A 9,922-nucleotide genomic window follows, 5' to 3' on the forward strand; every position below is an offset into this window, starting at 1 on the left:
TTTTTAAAAGTTTTAAAAGGCAGTTCATGAGTCTTGGGGTCACTTTGTCGTCACATTTCGTCTTGTTGTCGTCGTTTTCCTCGTTTTGTGTCTCATTTTTTGTTGGGTTTCTTGTTCTGGTCGTTGGTTTTACTGTCTTTAGGGCGGTTTTGTCTCTTTTTGTTCAACTTTTGTCTAATTTTTGGTGCTTTTTTGCATCGTTTTTAGTCATTTTGTGTTGTTTTGTATTATTTTTGTGACTTTTTAAATTATTTTGTGTCTCTTTGGAACAGTTTTGTCTCCTTTCTGTCATTTTGCGCCTCATTGTTGTTGCTTTGTGTTTCTTTTGTGTCTCATTTCTGTCTCTGTGTGTCTCTTTGTGGTCGTCTTGTCTCCTCGTCCTGCAGATATTAAACCATCTCCATGCTTCCAGACGTTTCCTCTCTTCTCTGCTCATCTCTCACCGTCATTTTTAAGAGTTTATCTCAACAGATTTTGAGCCTCTTTGAATATAAACATTTTAAACTTTATAAACCTTTCCTCTCTGCTCTGCACATCAGTCGTAAAAAGGACGTTTTACACGTTTGTTTCTTACAAATGTTTTCTCTTAACTTGTCGGTAAAACATGTCACAGTTCTGATCCTGTTTCTGGTTCCTTGTTTTTACCGTTTCTTGTCCTGATAAACGGTCGTTTAGTTTTAAAGATAAAACTCCTTTTAAACCTGTAAAAACCTGCAACTCAGTAAAATCTGAAGACAAAACATTATCCAGTGACGTCAAATCAGAAATAGAAAGATCTGTTTTAACTTGTCTTTCTGTTTCGGGGGAAGTTTGGCCTCATGGTGACGACATCAGCTTCTGTTTCATCATCAGTCGGAAAGTCTGACGCCTAAAATAAAGTGATTCTGAAGAAATATCACAACTCTGAGCTCAGATTTGGTTGATTTTCCTGATGGAAGCAGTTTCCGGCTGATAAATGGTTTGATTCGGGCGATTTTTTAACACTTCTTTTGGGTTCGGGGTTGAGAGTTTGTCACTATCGGACGTCACAGGGAAATAAAACATCACCTCTTCTCTCGCTGTACTTCGGCTTCATTGCTTTGCTGCCACCGCCGCCTTTCTTCTTCTTGTGTTTTTCCGTCCTTTCTGCATCCTGTTTGTCATCGGCGTCGGGGCACGCGGCTCCTGAATCATTGGCCGGCGGCTCGCTGAGGAACCGGAGCGGCAGAAACGGAAAGAATGTGCACGTGAGAGGCGATGAATGGGAATAACTGGAATTCCACTTGACACGTAAGAATCTCTGCAGGATGCGACTCATGCGACGTGTTCATCTCCTCCCATTAAAGAAAAGGCAAAACTCACAACAGCAACTCAAATAACTAGAAACTGAAAAAAGCAATAATAAATAAAAATTTGATAAATTATAATTTAGTGAAATAAGACTTGAATTGTGGTTGAAAAGAAAAATTATAAAAAATAAATAAATTGTCCCAGACTAACGAGAGCACTGAAAGCAAAGTCATGATGTTCATTAAATGTTTATTTATTATTACTTTTGTCAATTTCAGCTTATTTCAGCTAATTTTTTTTTCCTTCTTTAATGCGAGGGTCTGAGTACATCTGACTCGTATCTAAATCAGCAGTAAAATACACAAAACGAAGACGTTTCGGTTTCACAACACGTCTCCACGCGGAGCTCATTCAGAACGATTGCAGCTCTTTCCAGGTAAAACTCTGTCGTCAGATTCAGGAGAACCAGCAGCTTTACCGCAATGATTTCCAAACTTTTTACCGGTGAAATAATATGAATAAATACAGAATGTGTTTTAAGGAAAAAGTCCTTTTGCTTTGAACCGACCTGTGAGACAAACGGCATTTCTGTCCGAAGCGACACTTTCCCATCAGGAAGAACTGGCAGACTTTGACTCCGTCCTCGTCGCATTCTGGAAAAAGCAGAACGACATTCAGTCAAACTGTAAAGCAGCCTTTAAATCTGCATTTAAGTCACCTCACAGGAGAGAAACAACAGTCCAGCCGTTGTCAAGCTTCGGCACATAGAGGTTTCCTGTATCAGCATGTTTCAGGTTAAAAAAATGAAAATAAATCAGGAAATTCAGAACAAACATTTCACTTTTTCTTCTTTTACAGCCTGATATGACACAAATATAAATATTTCTGTTGGTTTACAGCTGGTTTCACTCATTAATGACGGAGAGTCGGCCGCTTATTTAACTCAGGAAGCAAAAAGAAAATGTTAATAACAGTACACATTTTTTTATATTTTAAATAAAAGTCACGGCTAAAACGGACAAATTTAGAGCGAAAGTATGATTTATTTTTTGTAATGTATTACCTGCATATAAATATATTGTTAAATTTGGGGTTTTCGTATTTTTATGGGGAAAAAAATAATGACAATAATAATAAAATTAAAAAAATATTAAGTTTTACATTCACAAATGTAGATTTTGTTAAAGGGGCTCCGAGTTTTGATGCGTCTCAAAAACCTTAAAAACTGCAGAAAAGTGCTTTAAGACTGATTAAAGTTTATTTTAATTTATGTTTTAATATTTATATTTTGCTGCTAGAGTTCATCGTTGCACTTTGGCTGCTAAAGAAAGAGGATGAATCAGTGTGGACGAGGAGTTTAAAAACACAAAAACAAACACAGAAATAATTAAAATTCATCACTAACTCATTTTAACGAGTATGAATATTTTTATATTTCTGAATACTTTTAGTAAAAATGAAAAATAATTGAGTCTTGTCTCTCGCTGATGTCTTTTCCATCCAGAGGAAACCTGCTGGTGAAATCAAAATTCCCTGTTAATCTGTATTTTGGGGCTTTACTGTCTGTGGTTGAGCCTTTTTCTTGTAAACGGGGTTCGATTTGCTCTTTTCACTTTCACTGGTGTCCTTCTTATCTTCAGCAGAGGTCAGTGGGTGAGGATATTACATTTCCTCTGTAACTCATCTAACAGGTGGTAAAGTCTCGACCCACCAGACTCAGATGTCAGCCAAGTCCGCTTCCTGAAACACACCCCGTCCTGTCCGGCTATTTACAGAACTGAACGTGACTCACGGGACGAACACTTTAATTACGAGCCGCTCAGACTTTCATCCCGCCATCAGCAGCACATCTTCAGGATTCCTACATCTGCTTCAGACGTTACTGGAAGAACCGCCGCGACGCTCTTCATTCCTCAGAAATGTAATCTGGATTTAAGGTCACGGGTGGTGGGAGGTGACGGAGTCAGAACCGAGCGGATCCTGACTCACTTCCTGCACCGACACCAAGCGGCCCGACAGGAAGGAGAAAGTCTGGCAGCGGTTCAGGACAACGGGGAGCTGAAACCGCACGCCGGCACAACTTACCAGAACCCTAATCGCTCACAGAAACGCAGAAACTCGCTGAAATAACCCGACAAGCCGGAGAAACAAACCCGTCTGCAGCTGTTGGAGGAACCGCAGGAATGAAAACGACCTCAGGAGGCTCGAAGCAGAGCTGAACGGTCCATCAAATATTTAGAATATGGCCAAAATATTACTGCTATTGAACTGTTTTCATCACCAGTTAATGATTTTAACTCTTCTTTTTTAATTAAACAGTCTTAATTCTGTGGTTGCAGCTTCTTCAGCGTGAATATTTTCTGTTTTTTTTCCTCCTCTATGACAGAAAACTGAAGATATTTGGACAAAAAAAGACATTAATTGATATTTTTCACCATTTTAGAGACCAAACAATTATTAAATAATCCAGAAAACAACGTACAGATGAATTAACAATAAAAATAATCACTAGTTTCTCACAGTTCTTGCTGAGGTTTGTCGTGTGATGTGATTTTAACATGAATTAAAGAGAAACTTCTATTAAAGTTTAATTTTTGGCCTCTTTCGGGCGACAACTAACAAATATTTTAATTAGTGATTCGTCTGCTGATTATTTTGACTCCAGATGGTGAAAACGTCCATTAAGAGAGAAAAGGACAAAAAAATAAGCAAAAGTTTGATTTGATTTTGTTTTTTTTTATCCCTTTCTCTCTCCCTGTGTGTATATATATATATTCTTTATTCTTATTCATCTCTTTCATATTGTTTCGGTGTGGAACAGGTGCGCGTTACACTGTGTATAACTGTGTTTGTGAGCAATAAAGGCCTTCAATCCTTGAATCCAACGTCTTTAAACCAAACATGACGTCCTTAAAAAGACAGTTATTGTCTTTTTAAGAGCATTTTTTTCATAAAAACTGTCTAAATTCTGTAAATTCAGCTTCTTCATTGTGAGTATTTTCAACCTACTTATTACTTTTTTAATTAGTGCGACAGATTTAACATGACTGAGCTGACAGGAGGCTGTTTTTTACTTGTTATTTTGCTTTTAATAAACTCACATTCATCTGGAACGCAGTCAAACGTGCTTCGTGCCAATCTGGCCCGGACTGTCCTGTAGAGGCTACAGAGTCTGTAAAGTACCGTTTGTTATTTGTGAAACCTTGTAAAAGTACAAAAATAGAAGCTGGAGTGGATTTCTTTCACACATGTTGCCCACATGAGACACATGGACTGAATCTAAAACACTGTTTGAGTGGTTTTAGATCTGGAGGAGGTCTGATGTGGTCGACGTGAAAATGAAAGTAAAAACTCATTTTCTACATTCTCACAAACCAGATGTGTGTTTTAAAGACTCTTTAGCCTCTTTAGGACCATCTAGTCAGTATTTCAGTATATATTTATTTCAGTATCTTCTTAGAAACCACTTCTATAGACTCACTTTTGAGTGACGCTCTCTTCTAGATTTTCTTTTCCCTTTTATATCGGTACCGCCTGCTGTCCGTCTCTCTTTTCTCTTTCTTAATCTACTTTCATCTTCAGCTTTTATCCAAATTCCCCTCTGTGATGCTGTTGTTTTAACCAGTTTTACTAGTTTTATTATAATACACCTTCCAGCAGTGACCCAGCCGCCTCTGTTCCATTTTTATTGTGTGTATTTTTATATTTTGAGTGTTCGCCTGAACTTTCTATACATGTTGTTGTCCTGTGCTGCCTCGTCTCACTGTGTGTTTCTTTATTATGTAAAAGCACTTTGTGAGTTCTGTTCTAAAAGGCATTATACAAAAAACTGTTTAATAATCATAATAATGATCTAGTTATCAGGCTACATTTAGGGGTTTAGACTTAGATCTGGTCTAATGTGGTCAAAAAGCAGTAAAACTTTTCTTATTTATTTTGCATTTTCAAAAATAATAATATCAAGGTCTCACAAATCACAAACCGTGTTTTAGAGAACCTTGAACCTCTTTAGGACCAGCTAGTCCACATACAGGAGTTTTAGATCTAGACCTGATCCAGTTCAGGTTTGACCAGTTTATATTAAGTGGTTTTAGATCTGGACCTGGTCTAACGAGAAAAAAAACAAACATTTTAACAGGTAGAATAAAGGTTTTATTAATCAGGAACCGTGTTTTAAAGAATCTTTGGCCTCTTTAGGACCAGCTAGTCCACATACAGGAGTTTAAGATCTAGACCTGATCCAGTTTCTATAGAGACCTGGATGTGGTTTAAAATGCTTTGGAATCTCCCTTTTTTCCCCAAATTTCACAGATGGAATAAAGGTTTTACATACCAGACATTGTGTTTTAAAAGATCTTGAGCGTCTCTGCCCCGATCTAGATCAGGTTTGACCAGGTTTTAGATCTGGATGTGGTTTAATGGAGTCCACATGAGAAAAAAGCTGTGAAATCTCCCTTTTTTTTGCATTTTCACAGATAGAAAAAAGGTTTTATAAATCAGAAACAGTGTTTTAAAGAATCTTTAATCTTTCTGCCATAATCTAGTCCAGATTGAACCCGTCTATGTGAAGGATTTTAGATCTGGACCTGGTCTAATGTTGTCTACAGCTTTTAAAAAAAAAGAAGAAAAAAAAAAGACAAGGATTTTAGCAAACAAAATAAAGGTCTCACAAATCAGATGGTGTGGTTTAAATACTCTGAAGCTTCTCTGCTATAATCTGGTTCAGGTTTGACCAGTTTACATGGAGTGGTTTTAGACCTGGACCTGGTCTAATATAGTCTATGTGTGGAAAAATATGTGAAACATCATTGTTTTAATCATATTGTTAGCTCTAAGTAATTGTATAACAGCATTTGTACGGCGTAGAGACAGATTTACCTCCTGAGGCTTCCTGGGTGTCTGCTGGGCTTCCTGCCTCTGGTCCAGGTGAGTCAGAGGGGCTGCTGGGTGCCAGGTGAGTCCCCCCATCCGTCTGCTCCTCTTCTGCACCTGAAGTCACTGCTGGTCCGTCCGAAGACATTCTCAGATCTGAGATTTAAAAGAGTTATGTTAGTTCAGAAAAGGTGTGCTGTGTCACTGAGGTGTTTCCAGCTTTGGCTTTGTTTAGCGTGACACTCCTAAAACTGGAAAATCACTTCTCAACGCGGAAGCAGCTGCTATAACGTCGTTTAACGAGATTAAAAACATCTAACGACTCAACAACCGTTAAAGAAAAAACATTAACATCGTACAGTTTTAAAAAATACAAACACATATTTTAAAAGCGCATGGAACAGAGTTAATTTTAGACACTAACCGGCAAAGAAAACGTTTCTGACTTTTCGTCGCCCTTTGACCTCTGGCTCGTAGTATCGGAGGGGATTATGGGTAATGTGGTTTTAACGCGTTTTATCGAAAAGTGGCTTTTGAAAAGTGCTTTTTGAAAGGCTGAGTATTCGCAATAAATTGTTTAAAAAACGAGAAAATCAGTTCTTTATTGCTTTGAAAATATCTGCTATTTCTTGAATTTTACGGTTGAAATTCTTAAAAAATCTCAAATATCGCGTGATTTGTAGTCAGAACCCGTGACCGTGAGTCATGTGACCCGGTGTGTTGTTGTTGTCTGTTAGCGCTTAGCTGTTAGCTGCTGCTCGGAAGGAGACGACGAAGTGCAGAAAAGTTCAATTTAAACCCTAAAAACGAAGCGATTTACAAATGGACTGAATTCGGGTTCGCTTTCACGGGGCTGTTACTTTTATTTTAACGTTTATTTATTTTATTTAACCGATGAAAATCTTTCTGTGAAGCGGCTTTGAGCTCCAGTCTGCGCTGAAGGTGAGAAACTGTGATGCTAGCAGCTCCAATTAAACACTTCTTAACTCTGTTGAACCGTTTTAATGACAGTGACGTCTATAGTTGAGGCACAAGATGCAAGTTCTCATGTAACAGTTTGATTTATAGGTAATTTTTATTGGACTTACACGCTTCTTCTGGCTGGAAGTGACTTAAACAAACTCAGTAAACATTGAGTTGGAGACGTTAGTGATGAAGTTTAACTATTTCTATCATGTTAATGTTGTTTTCTCTCCATCATTTCTTCACTTATTACCATTAAGTTTTACATCATCGCGTTATTGTTTTGATTATATAAATAAATGATTGCAATTTTTATTTATCAATCAAATAAACTTAACTTTCAATCAAAAGTGTGGATGACTATGAATGATTCTGGCCTCATCTGTGCAGTAAATATCTGAAACTTGTTCTCTGTCCCCCAGATGAACGCTCTGGTGGCTCTCTGTCACTTCTGTGAGCTCCACGGCCCTCGGACGCTGTTCTGCACCGAGGCGCTGCACCCCCCATCCCCGGACCCTTCGTCCCAGGCCGGAGCCCCGGTGCCTGGGGACCGGGACCGAGACGGCGACCGGGAGGGCGAAGGGCTGACCATGAGGGCCAACAGCTCGGCCACGCAGAGGGGGGAAATGTGTGAGGTGAGCGGACAGAGAATCACCTGAACATGAGCTGACCCCGCTCTGTTTCTGGCTTATTCAGCTTGCAGGTGATTTCATACTTTTGTCATCCTTCATAAAGTACAAATGTTCCTCTTTGTCTCGCCTCGCAGGGATGTCGATCTCTTCCTGCGTCTCACCCGGGCTTTGTGAGCATCGACGACGAAACAGGAATCCGCTTCCTGAGCCACCAGCATCCCCGACAGCCTCAGCTGTTCAGTGTGGTCCGCCAGGCTTGTGTTCGCAGCCTCAGCTGCGAGGTAAACAGTGACGCACATCACGGTCACACATATCGAACACTGAATAAAATGGTTTCTAATCCTACTTCTACCTGTTTTCTCCATCAGGTGTGTCCTGGACGCGAAGGGCCGATTTTCTTTGGAGATGAGCAGCATGGGTTTGTGTTCTCGCACACCTTCTTCATCAAAGACAGCCTGGCCCGAGGCTTCCAGCGCTGGTACAGCATCGTGATGGTGGCGATGGACAGGATCTACCTGATCAACTCGTGGCCTTTCCTGCTGCGTCACCTCAGACTCACGATACAGAGTCTGCAAAGCACCGCTCTGAAGGTGGCGTCAACACGAACTTTGATTAAACATTAAATATAGACACAACACAAACTGGGGCTGGATGTTTTTGGAAAATGTGTTTTTTTTTCCTCACAGATTTAATGATTTGATTTGCAGTAGAGGATTTTAAAATCAGTCCCCTGTGTGACAGATTTAAAACATGTGATGGAGCACTGATAGTGTGACTGTCACACTAGCAGGACGGCAGGAGTTTGTTGTTAAACTCTGACTCAGATGGCTTGCTTCATGTACATCCTTGTGATTTTTGTGCCTCTTTGACGAACTCTATGTGAATTCAGTCAGTTTTTCAGCTCCACTACACACATTTACCTTCATCTGTATCGACAAAAAATTACTCTAAATTAATCAGGTCTATCTCATAAATTAATAATCCATTAGTTTGGTTAAATTCCATAATTTATGACACTGTAGTGTCTCGTTTCATTGTCAAGTTATTCTCCATGATTAATAAAACTGCTGGAACTCACCCTAAAATGCATTAGAGTCAAGTAAGTGTAAATAATGTAAATAATTCAGGTATAATCACACCTTAACCGCAGTGTTTAGTCTTGGTAGGTACCTTTTTTAACACCAGTCGTAATGCTTCTTGTTGTCTTGGTTAAGCTGTATGAAAACGTCGATTTAACTATTTTGTCTTGTTTGTGTTGCACGTTTGTGATCTTATTTGTTGAATTTGCTTTCATTATTCATTTAATTTCACACCAGTTTTGTTGTGAAGCACTTTATAACTTTGTTTTTGCAGGTTGTAACACTAGAAAAGTTCTTCTTATTCATAGTATTTATTATCTGTCTTGTCTCGTCTCTTCCCTCCTGCAGGTGTTTGACAGCGAACAGGGGGTTTGTCCTCAGCGAGCTGTGAGGATGAACAGCGTGTTTTCACCTGCAGTGTTTCCTCACCAGCGCAGCGGCAATGCAGCCCGCTCGCTCACCTCCCTGACGCAGCACCCGAGCCTCTGGGCCAGCCTGCACTCGTCCTTCAGCTGGTCGGTCCACACACTCTTTGTTTTTTATTTCATATTGTGATTTCCTCACTTGGTCATGCTGACGTATGTTGAACCTCATTTCCAGGCTGCTGAAGGCTTGTGGGAGTCGTCTGACCGAGAAACTCCTCGAAGGAGCTCCGACCGAAGACACTCTGGTCCTGATAGAGAGACAGACAGGTTTGTTCACATTTAACCCTCTGAACTACTTTTTCTGTGGGTCACATTCTTCTTCGCTGTGGTAAAGTCCTGCAGCTCTGTGGAAACAACAACATGAAGAAGAAAACTTCTGTGCAGAATAACACAGTTAGAATGACAGAAACCAGAAAAAAAGTAGAATATCTTTGACTATTAAAGCAAAAACCTGGAATCAACATGTTCCTCCAAGTGTCCACAGATGTTACCGACACTGAAAAAAATGGAGGTTCCACATATTATAGATATTTTATTTGAGTTTTTACAGCATCTACAAACCCTGACAGACAGTTTTGTCTCTTTTCTGTTGTTTAGTGACGTGTTTTTAAAACTTCATGTTGTCAGCTGGTTTGTTTTTGGGACAGTTTTGTCTCTTTGGAGTCACTTTGTCTCCACATTT

At 39.5% G+C, this 9,922-nt stretch overlaps 2 protein-coding genes across 2 annotated transcripts in view; one reads left to right on the plus strand and one right to left on the minus strand.

The window, feature by feature from the left end:
- The window catches only part of leng9 (leukocyte receptor cluster (LRC) member 9), a 10,770-nt gene extending 4,162 nt beyond the window's left edge, over nucleotides 1–6,608 (minus strand). The window contains exons 1-4 of the mRNA XM_008285825.1: nucleotides 6,566–6,608; nucleotides 6,148–6,297; nucleotides 1,838–1,922; nucleotides 1,048–1,187 (exon numbers count right to left, since the gene is read on the minus strand). Of these exons, the coding sequence (XP_008284047.1) occupies nucleotides 1,048–1,187; nucleotides 1,838–1,922; nucleotides 6,148–6,289 (367 nt within the window). The 5' untranslated portion in view covers nucleotides 6,290–6,297; nucleotides 6,566–6,608. The remainder of the gene's footprint in view (nucleotides 1–1,047; nucleotides 1,188–1,837; nucleotides 1,923–6,147; nucleotides 6,298–6,565) is intronic.
- Nucleotides 6,609–6,884: 276 nt separating this feature from the next.
- The window catches only part of flcn (folliculin), a 12,278-nt gene continuing 9,240 nt past the window's right edge, over nucleotides 6,885–9,922 (plus strand). Inside the window, exons 1-6 of the mRNA XM_008285826.1 lie at nucleotides 6,885–7,083; nucleotides 7,527–7,739; nucleotides 7,871–8,017; nucleotides 8,105–8,326; nucleotides 9,164–9,330; nucleotides 9,416–9,507. Of these exons, the coding sequence (XP_008284048.1) occupies nucleotides 7,527–7,739; nucleotides 7,871–8,017; nucleotides 8,105–8,326; nucleotides 9,164–9,330; nucleotides 9,416–9,507 (841 nt within the window). The 5' untranslated portion in view covers nucleotides 6,885–7,083. The remainder of the gene's footprint in view (nucleotides 7,084–7,526; nucleotides 7,740–7,870; nucleotides 8,018–8,104; nucleotides 8,327–9,163; nucleotides 9,331–9,415; nucleotides 9,508–9,922) is intronic.

The sequence above is a fragment of the Stegastes partitus genome, unplaced genomic scaffold (genome assembly GCF_000690725.1).
Source record: "Stegastes partitus isolate 25-593 unplaced genomic scaffold, Stegastes_partitus-1.0.2 Scaffold418, whole genome shotgun sequence".
NCBI classification, from domain to species: domain Eukaryota; kingdom Metazoa; phylum Chordata; class Actinopteri; family Pomacentridae; genus Stegastes; species Stegastes partitus.